At 42.5% G+C, this 16,989-nt stretch overlaps 2 protein-coding genes across 2 annotated transcripts; one reads left to right on the top strand and one right to left on the bottom strand.

The window, feature by feature from the left end:
- Window positions 1-1,568: 1,568 nt before the first annotated feature.
- LOC112226592 (E3 ubiquitin-protein ligase RNF126) lies at window positions 1,569-6,078 on the bottom strand. The gene is made up of 9 exons (XM_024391022.2): window positions 5,927-6,078; window positions 5,142-5,200; window positions 4,947-5,007; window positions 4,589-4,827; window positions 4,375-4,446; window positions 4,206-4,275; window positions 4,001-4,094; window positions 3,796-3,911; window positions 1,569-3,670 (listed from the first exon to the last, which is right to left on the bottom strand). Exons 1-9 carry the CDS (start codon window positions 5,999-6,001, stop codon window positions 3,518-3,520), a joined length of 939 nt encoding a protein of 312 aa, XP_024246790.1. The 5' UTR covers window positions 6,002-6,078; the 3' UTR covers window positions 1,569-3,517.
- LOC112226591 (SURP and G-patch domain-containing protein 1) lies at window positions 6,048-16,552 on the top strand. Its single transcript, XM_024391021.2, has 14 exons — window positions 6,048-6,177; window positions 6,665-6,836; window positions 6,968-7,077; window positions 7,271-7,516; window positions 7,728-7,851; window positions 7,962-8,065; window positions 13,151-13,274; window positions 13,453-13,808; window positions 14,114-14,220; window positions 14,481-14,658; window positions 15,095-15,201; window positions 15,370-15,515; window positions 15,670-15,799; window positions 15,889-16,552. The coding sequence occupies exons 1-14, from the start codon at window positions 6,159-6,161 to the stop codon at window positions 15,913-15,915; spliced, it is 1,950 nt and encodes a 649-aa protein (XP_024246789.2). The 5' UTR covers window positions 6,048-6,158; the 3' UTR covers window positions 15,916-16,552.
- Window positions 16,553-16,989: the final 437 nt, after the last annotated feature.

Raw genomic sequence — 16,989 nt, 5'->3', positions numbered from 1 at the left:
CCACCTCTGGTCTCTAGGCCCTTCCACCCCTACTGGAGGGCAGCTCCCGCTCAGCCCAGTCAAAGCTCTTCTCGGTCCTGGCACCCCAATGGTGGAACATGCTTCCCTCTAGCCAGGACAGTGGAGTCCCTGATCATAAATTCTTTGTTGAGGGAAAGTGTACATGATACGATTGTGATGTGTTGTTTCACCTACCTATCTTAAGATGAATGCACAAATTGTAAGTCTGCTAAATGACTAAAACATCAAATGTAAATGAAGACTGGTCATAACATATTCATAGAGTAACAAACGTGTCAGTCATGTGCAGGAAAGGGTTTAGTGAGAGGAACACAAGAATAATGCTTTACACTCCTCTATCCTCCTGTTCTTCTCAGGAAGCCAATCAGATGAAGGTGTGGATAACACCAGGCCAGGGTGGTCTCTTTCTCTATTTTTGTTCTTTTCCCCACCCCTTTCTTCTTTCTCTCATTTCCCACCTCCAAACACACACACACAGAGAGAGAGAGAGAGAGAGAAAGATAAGGCTGCTCTAAATGGGTCATAATGAGTTTAGCCTGATAGGGCTGCAGCAGTAGAGAGGAGAGCTACAGTTTACACAGATGAGTCTCACCAGCAGGACTGATAAGGACATGACTTGGGTGGGGGGGATCTTCACACACTAGAACATACTTTAATCTTTATCGACACATTGCTTGGTCTGAAATAACATTGAAATGTTCCCATGATCCCTTCAGGGACAATAGGTGCAAGCCTAGGGGTAGCGGTTAGGGGAATATTTATGATGGGCCACAAGAACACACAAAATACACTGTACTATGCACATAAAGAGTCAGCAGTACAACGTCAGGTACCATCTTTGAAAAGGCGATAAAATACGCATAGTGAAAAGGAGGGTGCATTGGGCAGGGTGAGAAGTGTTAAATGGCCACATGTTTCCAGAGGCTGCGGCCTAGGACATCACTCTTCCTCCATTTCCTCCTTCAGGAGAAGGCTCCTGAGGGAGCAGAGCTATGATTGGCTCCATGGTTGAGCTCATAATTAAGCCATGTTGATTGGGTTACTAATCAGCATGCTGTAACAGTGTTCTGCAGCATGGCAACACTTAGCAAATATTGTATAATGGATTCACATAATGGTCACGTTCCACTGCTTAGACTTTGCCAGACCTTACAACGCCTGGATAGGTATTTTACCTATCAGTTTACCACATCATATGTTATAGCAATCTGTCAGTCGATGACACAGTCGATGACATGGCACGCAACCATTGGTCATGCATGCATGCATTGCCTGGCTTAAGGCCATTGATATGTAATATAGTTCAGGCCCCTGATGGGTTGCTTCAAACCTTCCTACCTTCCTTGAAGTTACTAACTACGGAGGTGAAATTACCTTATTTGTGCTACTGTTTCACCTATCGAGAATAATCAGTGAGAATGGATGGAAGAAGGGAGGGTGCTTTTCTAAAGTATTGGAACAAGGCACTCGATTCCAGACAGCTCACATTTCACCAATCAAAAAACATTCTAGACTCTTCCAGAAGAAAACAATTTCTACTAATACTGTAGTAGTTCTATGATCAAAACTGCAGTATAGTCCAGTTTTGATATTTTATTATGCCTTTACCCCAACAACTTTGAACAGGTTAAAATGCATTGAACTGAAATTCATTGTATGGGATATTCAAGGAGGAAACATACAGTAGTGAGAGATAATAGTAGTAAGATAATCTTGTCAATTGATAGCCTACAAGAAATTAGAGAATACCAAAACTTTTGAAAAATGCAGGTGAATTGAGACTAATGTGAGAATCACAATATGCGCCTTAAAATGACTGTTCAGAGATGCAATACTATTTTTTCTCAGTAGTAATTTCCCAAAAGTCACATTCTTGAAACCAAACAAAATGTTGCGCAAAACAAAAAATACAAATAAATAATCCTAAAATCAGATGCTGTACAGTGGTTGACCTGCTTGTTTATGTTCTTAATATGAATACCTCTATGTACACATCTCTCTCTCCTCAAACACCACGGTTGAGTGTAAAAAAAATAATAATAATAATTCCCTTTTAAATATAAAATGTTTCCCCATCTTGTGGCAGGAAGTCAAATCGAAGTCCATTCCGGTTCAAGCGCACTCTCAGTTCTTCTGTGGATACTATTATACCTCAGCCTGTGCTCATCATCCTCTTCCTCCAGTTTAATTTTAGTCTTCACTCCTTCCCTTAACAGAAGCATCATAACAGGAACAGTGCCAGCGTCCACTCCAGTTCACACTCATGGGGAGGAATGATTTGTGTTCAAACTTCACAATAAAAAGGGGGGTAAAATAAACGTTGTGTGTTTATTGCAGGGTTTGGAACCGACATTATTTTTCAATTGTTTCGTTCTGAACAGAACCATTATTTTTTTCATTCTGAAGAGTTCTGAAACGGTTCAAACACCAAAACAGTACTGGTTTATATCGTTCCTTTCTGTTCCTTTTTAAGCATCTTAAATATTTATTTATAATTTGCTCAACATTAAATTACTAATCAGTGTGGATACAGAAGCTTGCTGTGGAGTGGGTTACCGATTTAATTTGTACAGGAAGGTCGTTAAGAGCTAATTGTATTTCGTCATAACAGCATGGTTTAATCATAATTAAAGACAAACATACACACTGTGCTGCCAGTCACAGTGTAGGGTGTGAGATGCAACTGACATTTTGAGGGTGAAGCGAGAGCGAGGATGGAGGAAGCTTGCCTTGAAATGCTGGGCAACTTGTTATGACATGGATTATCTGAATTAGGCCCACAGAATTATACCTACGGAGGAGCGGCTTCTATGGAGGAACCTTTAATGTCTTTGAACCTCCGAGTTGGTTTAACATTAGACCAGAGCAAACGTTAGCTCGCTAACTAACAAGCTTGTGTGTACAGAGCAGCATTATAATTAAAAACACATCTTTCCTTTTTGTAGTTAATAAAACCAACGTGAAACATGATAACTATAGTATCCTTCACTAGCAGTGAAATATTGTTACGTTGTCAGTAGGATACAGTAACCTATGCTTCAGAGGGGAGGGGCAGGTAGCCTACACACACACACGCACTAGCAAAGATTTCCAGCTGGCAGGCAGACGTGAGGGCTTTGTATTGGCGCTTTGTTGCAATTTTTGTGGGACTGGAAAAAAATGCCTGGAACGTGAAAGAACGTTATTAACCGGTTCCCATCCTTTTAAAATAACAGTTCTGTTCCGGAACTGTATCGATCAGTTTTCGATTCGGGTTCTGTTCCTCCAATAATTTCTTTAATTTCCGGTTTTCAGTTGTGTTCCCTGAACCGGTTTATTGTTTCGCCTCCAGAGTAGAGTCATCTCCCCAGCAGCTTCTCCCAGAGGGCCTAGCAGAGCACTGAGAGAGGTGGCCCTCCTGAGCCAGTGGTAGAGTGGGGGTGTAAGTCTGCCTGGGGTGGGGATGAGGTGTTGGTTGTTGCAGGAGGTGTTATTGAGGTTTGATGGTGATGAAGGTCTAGGAGTTGTTGGCAGCGTTCTCGTTACTGGGGGAGTTGGAGGAGGATGAAGAGGAGGAGGAAGGGGAGAAGTTCATTCCTGATAGTCCCGGGGGGTCTGTAGCTGTGTTCTGTCCACTGAGACTCTTTCTGCACACTGGACATGTGTCGTGCTGAGGGAGGAAGAGTAGGACACAGACAAAAGAGGTTCAGCTGACATTTGCTTGAATAAGAACACATACATTCACACCACTTCATTTAAATGAATGAAAATGTGGTGTAAACACAGCCCACATACTTGTTCCAGCCATGGTACTATACAGTCATTGTGAAACAGGTGATTGCACGGAAGTTGCCTGACAGTCTCCCCGACACTGTAGTCTTCTTTGCACACAGGACATTCTAAACTGGAACCTAGAATTAAAGAGAACCAATTTTGTGGTGAAGTATTCCTTTAATATGACCTTTGAACTCTGGGGTTGCTTGATGATTTGTTGACTCACCCACATGTTCCTCTGTGATCTGGATGGTGGGCAGGGTCTTTATCCTCTCTCTGTCAGCAGGAGGAGGACCCGTGTTCTCAAACTGATTCAATAACTACAGGGCAGAGAGGGAAAGTTGTATTATTAGGTTGTGGAAATATCACCAGCATTTGATGTCATTGCATGTAATTGAATCCCTTGTGAAGTGTAGAGGATTTGGGTATACCTGGGTAATGATAGCATCAAGTCCATTGGCACCCCAAGCATAGTCCATTGGATTTGAGTGTAGCATGCCCCTATCAAGAATATTCCAAGAAATTACTAGAAACTCAAAGCAACTAGTATGTTCACAGACACTACATAGAGTATGAGGGTATTTATATAATAACACATACCATGGTCCCATCCCAATGTTTGGAGCCATGGCTGTGGGTGCTATGATTCCATTTACTAGCTGCTGGATGATTCTGCAGAGGGACAATGAGAAACATCTTAGTCATTTCCTGAATTCCTTCCTCAAGGAAACTGAACCATGTCGCTACACAAGCAAACATAATTCCTTTCTCATCTCCTCTCAAAAGGGCAAGCAAGCTGTAAAGTGTTCCATACCCCTCTAAAGTGGGTACTCCCTCGTGTCTCTGTCCCTGTCGCCGTGGGATGTGTCGTCCCCGTGGTTGCCGGGCACTGTACCGTTGCCGTGATGCCATCTCCCGTTCCCGCCGGTTCTCCGTCTCGCGGTTGTCTTCCGTCGGCATCCCTGCTCGGAGGTCAAAATTCTCATCAAAGATCCCCAGAGAAAACTGTCCGTATCCGGGCGGAAATGTAAACATGTGCTGGTGGTCCATAATCTGAGGGGGGAGGACAAATGGAAAAACATACGGTCACTACCTTGAAGTCCAACCAAGCTGCATAAATTCATGAGGAACAAATGTTGAGTTGAGGAACATATCAGTTCTGTGTCACTAACCTCGAAAGTCGGACGGTTCTGATCACTGGTGGAGGCAATGGATGTGGACTCATTTTCAGTGCTGGAAAGAAATATCAGAAGTGTTCTCATCTTATCTTCAACTATGAACCAATGTGGGACACAGACAGTACTGTTAATGGAGAATTGCTGCTGAAAGTGTTTCGAACTCTGATAGACAAGCAGATAATACTGTACCTTCTTTCCTCTGATAGCTCTTCAATGAAGCCAGATTCACACTGTGGACAGGTGTAGTCCTGCAGGAAGGCAGAGATAAATCGTATTTATAACATAATCATAAATTTGCATCAGTCAGTCTCATACACTTTCATGTTTTTATTTGATCTAAAGCAAAACAAAACAAAAACATGCCTATGGAGGCTATGTAAGTACCGGGGAATTAAGATCGTTAGCTAACTTCAACCAGATGTGGCTTGAATTTAAAAAATAAAAATTAAAAGTTGGCTATTGACCTCACACTTTGATAATTTTAACAATAGCTGATGATCTATTCAATGATCCATTTCTAATGGGAGATATTTGATCTCTCTTGGATACCAAAAGAAGCTACCTTTGGAGGGGCTAGGGACCAATGTCCCTGTTTATCTGGCAAGCTGTCAGAATCATGAACAGATAGACAGACACACGCTGTCATTGGAAGAGCATTTACTGGTTAGCTTTTTCATTTAGCTAATTTAGCTAGCGCCTCAACTAATCCAACAAGTCACGGAGGCATGGTCTCGGAACATCCTAACAGGTAAACTACACGCTATTTTGGTAGCTGGCTAGATTATAAATTAAGTCAGCTGTCAAATGACAAAAACACACCTGTCAACGTGAACGTTCTAGCTACAACCCAACGTTTAGCGTCAGCTAGCTGTCACGCTTCAGTCAGAGGCAATCGTGAATGAAATAACGTAAACCCCACTTAGCTGGCCATGGTTTTCTTTTCTAAACGACAAAAACCTCTATGGAATGCTTACCGGGAGACGAGGGTTGATCTCTGCTGAACATTGGTGACAAAAAAAACGACAGGGCCCTAGGGGAGCTTCAGCCATCTTCTGATTCTTTACCAGACAACCGAGACGGAACGTGTAGCGACAACGGACATAACTCGCTGCCTTCGGGTTCGATTTGCAAGACGGACCGGAAGCGGAAACGAGTTTAGCAACAGCTAGCTCATAACAGCGAATACAGATCTAGCTAGCTGCAGCTATGGAGTCCGGAGATACAGGTAAAACTTCGCAATAATATGCCATATTTGAAATGACAGACCTGTATATAGCTAGTAACATGTATTCCAATATTGCTAAACTATTGCCCCATCAAATCCGGTTCTTGTAGCTAGCTACCACCGCCCATCAACAGGATTTGTTGATGATGCATCAAAACTCATCAAACATATTTGTTGCCACAATCAGCATCAACTGCATATGTGAGATTCGTGAAAGAATTGGTTGTAGTTTGGTAGCTACTTCTTACTAGAATAATACCTGAGTTGATGCCACACGAGCTAGTTAAAACTAGCTAACCCGTTTTTACCAACCCAGGCCTGCTTCTCTTGTCTGTGGCAACAAACACGTTTGTGACTTTACTAAAATACTCTCAAAGAGCAATTACAAAGCGATCCCCTCTTGTGACTAACATTATTGGTAACAGTACACACAGACAACAAGTGTTCCAAACTCATCTGCTGACTGTCTCTTTTATTCCCACTGCAGGGAGAGGAGGCTGGAACAACAAGTTCCGGCCACCTCAGAAGAACAGGATGAGTGTGAACATTCTCCGTCAGGAGGAGCTGATCGCCCAGAAGAAGCGCGAGATTGAGGCTAAGATGGCAGAGCAAGCCAAGACCAAGAGCCTTCAGACTCCCAACAGGCCACTGCCACCAAGGTACAGCAGACCTGGGTTTCTGAAACATTACAAATAGGTCTACCTCTATACTTAATCCCAGCTGGAAGAACTTGATTGGTCCACTTGACTGGTTGACTACAGCCATTCATTTTGACTTCTTATCCCCACAGTTTACCCAGTTTACAGGGTCCGTCTTCGAACAATAACAAGTATGTGAATGACGGAAGTTTCTTACAGCAGTTTATGAAGCTGCAGAAGGACAAACCCTGCCCTGACTCTGGTGAGATGGGTAGCTCTTTTGTCTTAATAGGTTTCAATAGAAAATGTGTTAGGGCTTTATTTTGATGGTACAGAAATTATGAAATAAAACAATAACACAGTAATAATTTATGAATTACTTGTTTCTTCTGGATTCATTAAACAATTAAGGAAGCACTGCAGTGAGTCTTAACCCAATTATGTACCCTCTCCAGGCTCCAGCAATGACACCAAAGCCCCATCTTCATCCAGTCCGTCGTCAGGAGTGTCTCAGCCCCAGAAGAAGAGCATTCTCATTGGCAAGCGTCCCGGTCTAGGCATCAGCAGCATGCTGAACCAGTTTAAGAACTACTCCCAGTCAAAGAAGACCCTGCTTCGCCCCCAAAGGCCTAGCATATTCAGCTCCCCAGATGATGATGAGGAGGAGGATGTTGATGATTTAAGCTTCCTAGAGATCAAAGGTAATCAATGATCAGGTTTTAGACATCTAAGGACTGCCAGTAGCCTGGGTGCTGGTCAGATTCTGTAGTAGGCTACTTGTTGTTGTCATTTCACCCATGTCATTGACTGTGTATTCTAGTGACAGAGTAGCTGCTTGCCTGAGAATAGTGCTTTTCCTGGGTCTGCATAGCCTTTTACAGTAAAGGTAAGGTACTCATAGCCCTCTTAAAGTTTCTCCCCCAGAGGACCCAGACACACGACTTATCCTGGACAAGATGGCAGCCTTTGTGGCTGAGGGAGGGCCTGAGCTAGAGAGGAAGGCCAAGGAAAACTACAAGGACAACCCTGTTTTCTCGTAAGTCTGTATGGCTGAACTAACAATATGTCGAATTTATATTATGTATTGTATGTAATGTGGCCTCTTTTTGTCCTGATATAAAGATCTGTTCCTTTTCCACTTTACAGATTCTTGTATGATAAGAACAGCCGGGACTATCTTTATTACCGAAAGAGAGTTGCTGAACTACGAAAGGATAACCCAAAACCTGAGACGCCGTCATGTTCTAATGGTAAGATTACCTATATCGGTTCTCTCTCTCACATATATGCTTGGTCTCAGCTCCAAAGACTGCAGATGAAAATAACACCATTCAATCTATCTTTATACATGTGAATGATATATACATACAGTTGAAGTCGGAGGTTTACATGTTGGAGTCATTAAAACTCATTTTTCATCCACTCCACAAGTTTCTTTTTTACAAACGATAGCTTTGGCTAGTCGGTTAGGACATCCACTTTGTGCATGACACAAGTAATTTTCCCAACAATTGCTTACAGACAGATTATTCCACTTATAATTCCAGTGGGTCAGAAGTTTACATACACGAAATTGACTGTGCCTTTAAACAGCTTGAAAAATTCCAGAAAATGATGTCATGGCTTTAGAATCTTCTGATAGGCTAAATTGAGTATTATTACTCTACTATTATTCTGACATTTCACATTCTTAAAATAAAGTGGGGATCCTAACTGACCAAAGACAGGGAATTTTTATGAGGATTAAATGCCAGGAATTCGGATAAACTGAGTTTACATACATTTTAGCCAAATGCATTTAAACTTCTGACTGTGTGTGTGTGTGTGTGTGTGTGTGTGTGTGTGTGTGTGAGGTCGACCGATTATGATTTTTCAACGCCGATACCGATTATTGGAGGCCCAAAAAAACCCGATACCGATTATTGGGGTGCCCCACAAAAAAAAACATACCGGCAGATTTAAAAAATAACATGTATTTGTAATAATGACAATTACAACAATACTGAATTAACACTTATTTTAACTTAATATAATACATCAATAAAATCAATTTAGCCTCAAGTAGATAATGAAACATGTTCAATTTGGTTTAAATATTGCAAAAACAAAGTGTTGGAGAAGAACGTAAAAGTGCAATATGTGCTATGTAAGAAAGCTAACGTTTCAGTTCCTTGCTCAGAACATGAGAACATATGAAAGCTGGTGGTTCCTTTTAACATGAGTCTTCAATATTCCCAGGTAAGAAGTTTTAGGTTGTAGTTATTATAGGACTATTTCCCTCTATACCATTTGTATTTCATTAACCTTTGACTATTGGATGTTCTTATAGGCACTCAAGTATTGCCAGTGTAACAGTATAGCTTCCGTCCCTCTCTTCGCTCCTCCCTGGGCTCACAACGACAACAGCCACCACATCGAAGCAGTGTTACCCATGCAGAGCAAGGGAAACAACCACCCCAAGGCTCAGAGCGAGTGAAGTTTGAAACGCTATTAGCGCATGCTAACTAGCCAGCCATTTCACTTCGGTCACACCAGCCTCATCTCGGGAGTTGATAAGTTTGAAGTCATAAACGGCGCAATGCTTGACGCACAACGAAAAGCTGCTGAGAAAACGCACGAAAGTGCGGTTTGAATGAATGTTTACGCGCCTGCTTCTGTCTACCACCGCTCAGTCAGATACTTAGATACTTGTATGCTCAGTCAGATTATATGCAACACAGGACACGCTAGATTATATCTAGTAATATCATCAACCATGTGTAGTTAACTAGTGATTATGATTGTTTTTTATAAGATCATTTTAATGCTAGCTAGGAACTTACCTTGGCTTACTGCATTTGTGTAACAGGCAGTCTCCTTGTGGAGTGCAACGAGAGAGAGGCAGGTCGTTATTGCGTTGGACTAGTTAACTGTAAGGTTGCAAGATTGAATCCCCTGAGCTGACAAGATAAATCTTTCTTTCTGCCCCTGAACGAGGCAGTTAACCCACCGTTCCTAGGCCGTCATTGAAAATAAGAATGTGTTCTTAACTGACTTGCCGAGTTAAATAAAGATTAAATAAAGGTATAAAAAAAATACAGATTTCTGATTGTTATGAAAACTTGAAATCGCCCCTAATTAAATCTGCCATTCCGATTAATCGGTCGACCACTAATATATATATATATATATATATATATATATATATATATACACACACACACACAGTGATTTCAGAAAGTATTCAGACCCCTTGACTTTTTCCACATTTTGTTACATTGCAGCCTTATTCTAAAATTGATTAAATCGTTTTTTCCCCTCATCAATATACACACAATACCCCATAATGCCAAAGCAAAAACAGTTTTTTTGAATTTCTTGCAAATGTACTAAAAATGTTAAACATATCACATAAGCATTCAGACCCTTTACTCAGTACTTTGTTGAAGCACCTTTTTGCAGCGATTTTTCAGCCTCAAGTCTTCTTGGGTATGACGCTACAAGCTTGGCACACCTGTATTTGGAGTTTCTTGCATTATTCTCTGCAGATCCTCTCAAGCTCTGTCAGGTTGGATGGGGAGCGTCACTGCACAAGTCCGGGCTCTGGCTGGGCCACTCAAGGATGTTCAAAGACCTGTCCCGAAGTCACTCCTACATTGTCTTGGCTGTGTGCTTAGGGTCGTTGTCCTGTTGGAAGGTGAACCTTCGCCCCAGTCTGAGGTCCTGAGTGCTCTGGAGCAGGTTTTCATCAAGGATCTCTCTATACTTTGCTCCTTTCATCTTTCCCTCGATCCTGACTAGTTTCCCAGTCCCTGCTGCTGAAAACATCCCCACGGCATGATGCTGCTACCACCATGCTTCACTGTAGGAATGGTTTCATCAAACCAGAGAATCTTGTTTCTCATGGTCTGAGTCCTTTAGGTGCCTTTTGGCAAACTCCAAGTGGGCTGTCATGTGCCTTTTACTGAGGAGTGGCTTCCGTCTGGCCACTCTACCATAAAGGCCTGATTGGTGGATTGCTGCAGAGATGGTTGTCCTTCTGGAAGGTTCTCCCATCTCCACAGAGGAACTCTGGAGCTCTGTCAGTGACCATCGGGTTCTTGGTCACCTCCCTGACCAAGGCCCTTCTCCCCTGATTGCTCAGTTTGGCCGCGTGGTCAGCTCTAGGAAGAGTCTTGGTAGTTCCAAACTTTTTCCTTTTAAGAATGATGGAGGCCACTGTGTTTTGGGGGACCTTCAATGCTGCAGAAGTGTTGTGGTAGCCTTCTCCAGATCTGTGCCTCAACACAATCCTGTCTCGGAGCTCTACTGAAAATTCCTTCGACCTCATGGCTTGGTTTTTGCTCTGACATGCACTGTCAACTGTATGTTATGTAGATGTGTGTGCCTTTCCAAATCATGTCAAATCAATAGAATTTACCACAGGCGGACTCCAATCAAGTTGTAGAAACATCAAGGGTGATCAATGGAAACAGGATGCACCTGAGCTCAATTTTAAGTCTAAAACAAAGGGTCTGAATACTTATGTAAATAAGGTATCTTTTTTATTTGCAAACATTTCTAAAACCCCGTTTTCACTTTGTCATTATGGGGTATTGTGTGTAGATTGATGAGAAATGTTTTATTTAATCAATTTTAGAATAAGTCTAATGTAACAAAATGTGGAAAAAGTCAAGGTGTCTGAATACTTTCCGAATGCACTGTTTTTGTGTGTGTGTGTATGCATACATACAGTACCAGTCAAACGTTTGGACAAACGTACTCATTCCAGGGTATTTTTTTATTTTTACTATATTCTACATGGAATCATGTAGTAACCCAAAAAGTTTGAAATAAATCAAAATGTTATAATTGAGATCATTTAAAGTAGCCACCCTTTGCCTTGATGACAGCTTTGCACACTCTTGGCATTCTCTCAACCAGCTTCATGAGGTAGTCACCTAGAATGCATTTCAATTAAAAGCTTTGCCTTGTTAAAAGTTAATTTGTGGAATTTATTTCCTTGTTAATGCATTTGAGTCAATCAGTTGTGTTGTGACGAGGTAGGGGTGGTATTCGGAAGATAGCCCTATTTGGTAAATGACCAAGTCCATATGGCAAGAACAACTCAAATAAGCAAAGAAACGACAGTCCATCATTACTTTAAGACATGATGATCAGTCAAAGTCGGAAAATTTCAGGAACTTTGAAAGTTTCTTCAAGTGCAGTCGCAAAAACCATCAAGCGCTATGATGAAACTGGCTCTCATGAGGACCGCCACAGGAAAGGAAGACCCAGAGTTACCTCTGCTGCAGAGAATACATATATTAGAGTTACCAGCCTCAGAAATTGCAGCCCAAATAAATGCTTCAGAGTTCAAGTAACACTGTGTTACTTGACTGTGTTAATCAGACCTTCATGGTTGAAATGCTGCAAAGAAACCACTACTAAAGGACACCAATAAGAAGAAGAGAGTTGCTTGGGCCAAGAAACACGAGCAAATGAACATTACACCTGTGGAAATTTGTCCTATGGCCTATTGAGTCATTTTTTAAATTTTTGGTTCCAACCGCAGCATTCTGCAACGATACGACATCCCTTCTAGTTTGCGCTTAGTCCCACTGTCATTTCTTTTTAAACAGGACAATGACCCCAAACACACCTCCAGTGCTGCATCAGATAACCTGGCCTCCACAAACACCTGACCTCAACCCAAATGAGATGGTTTGGGATGAGTTGGACCGCAGAGTGAAGGAAAAGCAGCCAACAAGTGCTCAGCATATGTGGGACCTCCTTAAAGACAGTTGGAAAAGCATTCCTCGTGATGCTGGTTGAGAGAATGCCAAGAGTGTGCAAAGCTGTCATCAAGGCAAAGGGTGGCTACTTTGAAGAATCTAAAATATATTTTGATTCAACACTTTTTTTTTTTGGTTACTACATGATTCCATACGTGTTTATTCATGTTTTCACTATTATTCTACAATTTAGAAAATAAATAAAAACGCTTGAATGAGGGTGTCCAAACTTTTGACTGGTACTGTATATTGCCCTCCTTGGAGAGTTTTAGTTTATTTTGAAAGGTACCATTGCACACACAAGCGATGAGGGCCGACGCTTCAAATGACAGTTTTTTGCTGAAAACTACTAAGTCCTTCACGACAGACTGCATTTACCATGCCCACTGTTCATGGGGTTATTTATTCAAAAATTAGGCCTATATATTAATATCAAATCCACTTCCCCAATCACCACCATGTCCCCCTGCTCCTCCTCCCTCTTCTTATCCCCTACTGGCTGTAGACTGGTGTGTGAGGGCCAGTTGAGTACAGTACGGTAGTAGTGTGAGTTGAGCCCCAGTACTGATAGGCTGCTTAAAGTCTCCCCCCCAGTGGACGAGGAGACCCAGAGGGTGGCCGAGAAGCTGGCCAGTTTTGTGGCTGACGGAGGCCCCGAGGTGGAAGCCATTGCCGCCCAGCACAACAAAGACAACCCCGCCTTCAGGTTAGTGACAGTCTCGGATATTGTAATGAGTGTTTTAATGCATTGATCCAATTGCATTTTTATTGATCCCCAAGAAGAAATTGATTTGTCATAGTATTGCATACATTAATAAAAAACCTAACATGTAAAGTGTCCGAAATACCGTTAAAGATGGCTTATTTCTTGTTCTTCTTCTCAGTTTTCTTTATGACCTCCAAAGCCCCGCCCATCACTTCTACAAGGAGAAGGTGGAGGAGTACCGCCAGGCCAAAAGAGACCAGAGCCCCCCAATCAAGCAGGAGCCCGGAGTGGGGTTCACGAGGCCAGCTGCTCCTCCCCTGACCTATCCTCCCTCACCTTCTCAGTACCCCAACCTGCTGGGACAGGTGAAGCTCGAGCCGGGTCTGGAGATAAAAGAGGAAGTAGCAGGGCCCCCCATGGTTAAGAGGAAGCGGAAGAGCCGCTGGGGATCAGAGGATGACAAGGTGGATCTGTCGCTGCCACCCATCATCATCCCCAAGGAGGAAGAGCCAGAGCCCAGCCCATGTCTTTCTGGTACACCCACACACACCATAATACACAGCCTCTCTTGTATCACACAGAAATCAAATCAAATTTAATTGGTCACTTACACATATTTTGCCGATGTTATCTCGGGTGTAACGAAATGCTAATGTTCCTAGCTCCAACAGTGCAGTAATACCTAACAACACAAAACAATACACGCAAATCCCAAAAATTAAGAAATATTACAACGGAGAGACAGTTGTTTTCGTATATCTTAGACTAAAAACAGTGTTTGTAAGGTATGTCTATCCTGGCCCTGTGTTGTGTCCATCCATGCGGGGTGTGTGTTTCAGTTCATGAACTGAGAGATCTGGGCTATAAGAAGGGAAAGCCTGTGGGCCTGGTTGGGGTAACAGAGCTCTCAGATGACCAGAAGAAACAGCTCAAAGAGCAACAGGAGGTACTGCATGACCGACAGACAGAGCACAATACACAATGGCAGCAAATTGTACTTTCACTGTTTGAATTGTTGGGGACTTGGCAGTGTTAATCATTTTAGTATTTTGGGCATGGTTTGGTATGGGAGTGCCCAGCATACTTCAAACCTAGCCTCTAACAAGGCAAGATGGGCTCAGTTGCGTCCGTTCTCAGCCGTCTCTGAAACCTTGACTGAGGTGTGTCCGGCCTGCACATGCATGTGTGCCTTTGTTCTCACCCCAGATGCAGGAGATGTTTGACATGATCATGAAGCATAAGCGTGCCATGGCAGAGATGCAGGTGATGTGGGAGAAGGCGGTGAGGGACCACTCCCACGAGTACGACAGTGATGAGGAAGTGGACCAGCAGGCTGGCACCTGGGAGCACCGCCTACGGCACATGGAGATGGAGAAAACGCGTGGTAAGATTCATGAAGACAATGGCCATGTTCGAGATCATCAAAACCGTGATGTATCATTGGTAAATTCTGACTGACTGATCTATAAATAATATTGAGTAGTTATTTATGATACAAGGAGATTTGTAGCTCAGTCAGTCTCAACTTTAAAGTCAGCTGCAATGTCAAATGCGCATAATGTGTTTGTTAAAAAGTGAAAGGACTTTTGAATGTGAGATTTGATTCTTGAAAAGATCAGTTTATTACTACGAGAATTTTTGTTTAATCAACGACTACTTTCAGAACATTTTGTCAACAATTCATTAATGAACTCTGAGAGATACTTCTTCATATTAACCTGGCCTCGTTCAATCTGAATGTTCAAAACGTTGTGTCCTGCTGAACGCGCCCCTGACGTAATTTTGTGTTGACGTAAATGGCTACTTGTCTTTTCCTCCAGAGTGGGCGGAGTCGCTGACTGACATGGGAAAGGGGAAGCACTTCATTGGTGACTTCCTACCTCCAGAGGAGCTGGAGAAGTTCATGGAGACCTTCAAGGCACTCAAGGTCAGTTCCAAATCTTCTCCCCAACTTTTCTCTTTGCCACTTAACCCTTGACCCCTTCGTTGCCTATCCTCAGCCGAAAAGGAATTACCGGTGAACCACCATTTGGGGAACACATACTCTATTCACATGATCTCATGTTCTTGCATTGGGTTTTGTGGTGTTCTGCAGGAAGGCCGCGACCCAGACTACTCGGAGTACAAGGATTTTAAGCTAACAGTGGAGAACCTCGGTTTTCAGATGCTCATGAAGATGGGCTGGAAGGAGGGCGATGGTCTTGGCTCTGACGGACAGGGCATCAAGGCCCCTGTCCACAGGTGTGGGACTGTCAAATTCACAGACACATAGTATACACACTTGGACTCAGGCATAGTCACACGAAGACATAAACACGCACACTATTGGCTGATACAAGGTCTTCTACACAGCTTATACACAGCTAACCAGCTGCTGTGGTTTGGTTTTCTCCAGGGGAATCACGGCTATTGACGGGGCAGGGTTTGGCGTGGACCGGCCCGCTGAGCTCTCAGGACAGGATGATGAGTATGACGCTTTCAGAAAGAGGATGATGCTAGCCTACCGCTTCAGGCCTAACCCACTGGTAATTACTACATAATATGCAAGCTGTTCTGTTCAGATGACCTGGCATCGGTAAGAGTTTTTGGTAACACGTCTTTTCTCTGTTTTCAGAACAATCCAAGGAGACCATACTACTGATGAAGAGGCCTGAACTTGGCCGACTGTCAAATTTACTTTTTTAAACCACGAACAGTGGCATGATGGCCCAGTTATGCCTTTCACTTTGTTGTGGGAACAAATTGTAGGACACTCAGTAATTTCCTCTAGATTGTGTGGAATTTTATAGTTGTTGATAAATTGTTTAGGTTGGAGAATAAGAGGGACGGATTTGTCGGATTTAAGTTGTCTAAGACTCAGTTGATGTTCTTACGCAACTGCAGAATCAAAGTATCATATTTGATCAATTGGATGGCTAGGGTACAATTGTGATGGCTTATCTGATTTTACAGTCACGATTCAAAACACAGAACGACCTATCAACACTACCTGTCCTCTCTGTATTGTGATGTCTATCTTTTTGTTTGGATTTTAATTTCTTCACATGTTCAAGATGCTACTTGACAATGACCGTAACCAAAATACATCATTTGACTGGTAATAAATGGCTTTGTAGTTAGTTCTTTCTGTACATGGGTTTGCTATGGTTGTTTGATCACCCTTCAAAGATTTGAACACAGTGTTAACACGTCGTAAATGTATTATTTACATCGTAAATTCAAGCAACGAATGTAAAATGCTTCACTGCGAACAATAAAAAAAATTAAATTGTCTTGAATGTGTAGTATTGGAGTATGCTTGTCGCTGATCATTGCCCTCTGTTGACATGTGGAAACCAATTTTACACTGAACAAAAATGTAACCGCAACATGTAAAGTGTTGGTCCCATTTTTCATGAGCTGATGTAAAAAAATCACAGAAATGTTCCATATTCATAATCTTATTTCTCTCATGTTTTGGTGCACAAATTTGTTTACATCCCTGTTATTGAGCATTTCTCCTATGTCAAGATAATCCATCCACCTGACAGGTGTGGCATATCAAGAAGCTGATTAAACAGCATGATCATTACACAGGTGCATCCTGTGCTGGGGACAAAAGGCCACTTTAAAATGTGCAGTTTTATCACACTACGCAATGCCACAGATGTCTGAAGTTTTGAGGGAGTGTGCAATTGGCATGCGGACTGCAGGAATGTCCACCAGAGCTGTTGCC

Source organism: Oncorhynchus tshawytscha, linkage group LG28 (assembly GCF_018296145.1).
Source record: "Oncorhynchus tshawytscha isolate Ot180627B linkage group LG28, Otsh_v2.0, whole genome shotgun sequence".
Classification (NCBI taxonomy): Eukaryota; Metazoa; Chordata; class Actinopteri; order Salmoniformes; family Salmonidae; genus Oncorhynchus; species Oncorhynchus tshawytscha.
Note: the sequence above shows the minus strand (reverse complement) of the source record. Positions and strands in the feature narration are given on the sequence as shown.

What these genes read in the sequence shown, in the direction of transcription:
- LOC112226592 (XM_024391022.2), bottom strand. Translation starts at nt 6,001, where the DNA reads ATGGCTGAAGCTCCCCTAGGGCCCTGTCGTTTTTTTTGTCACCAATGT. An exon ending in GGAGTACCCACTTTAGAGGG is followed by an intron (nt 4,447 to 4,588) that starts GTATGGAACACT and finishes GTCCCTCTGCAG; the next exon opens with AATCATCCAGCAGCTAGTAA. An exon ending in TTGATGCTATCATTACCCAG is followed by an intron (nt 4,095 to 4,205) that starts GTATACCCAAAT and finishes TCTGCCCTGTAG; the next exon opens with TTATTGAATCAGTTTGAGAA.
- LOC112226591 (XM_024391021.2), top strand. An exon ending in GCCCAGCCCATGTCTTTCTG is followed by an intron (nt 13,809 to 14,113) that starts GTACACCCACAC and finishes TGTGTGTTTCAG; the next exon opens with TTCATGAACTGAGAGATCTG. An exon ending in GGAGATGGAGAAAACGCGTG is followed by an intron (nt 14,659 to 15,094) that starts GTAAGATTCATG and finishes CTTTTCCTCCAG; the next exon opens with AGTGGGCGGAGTCGCTGACT.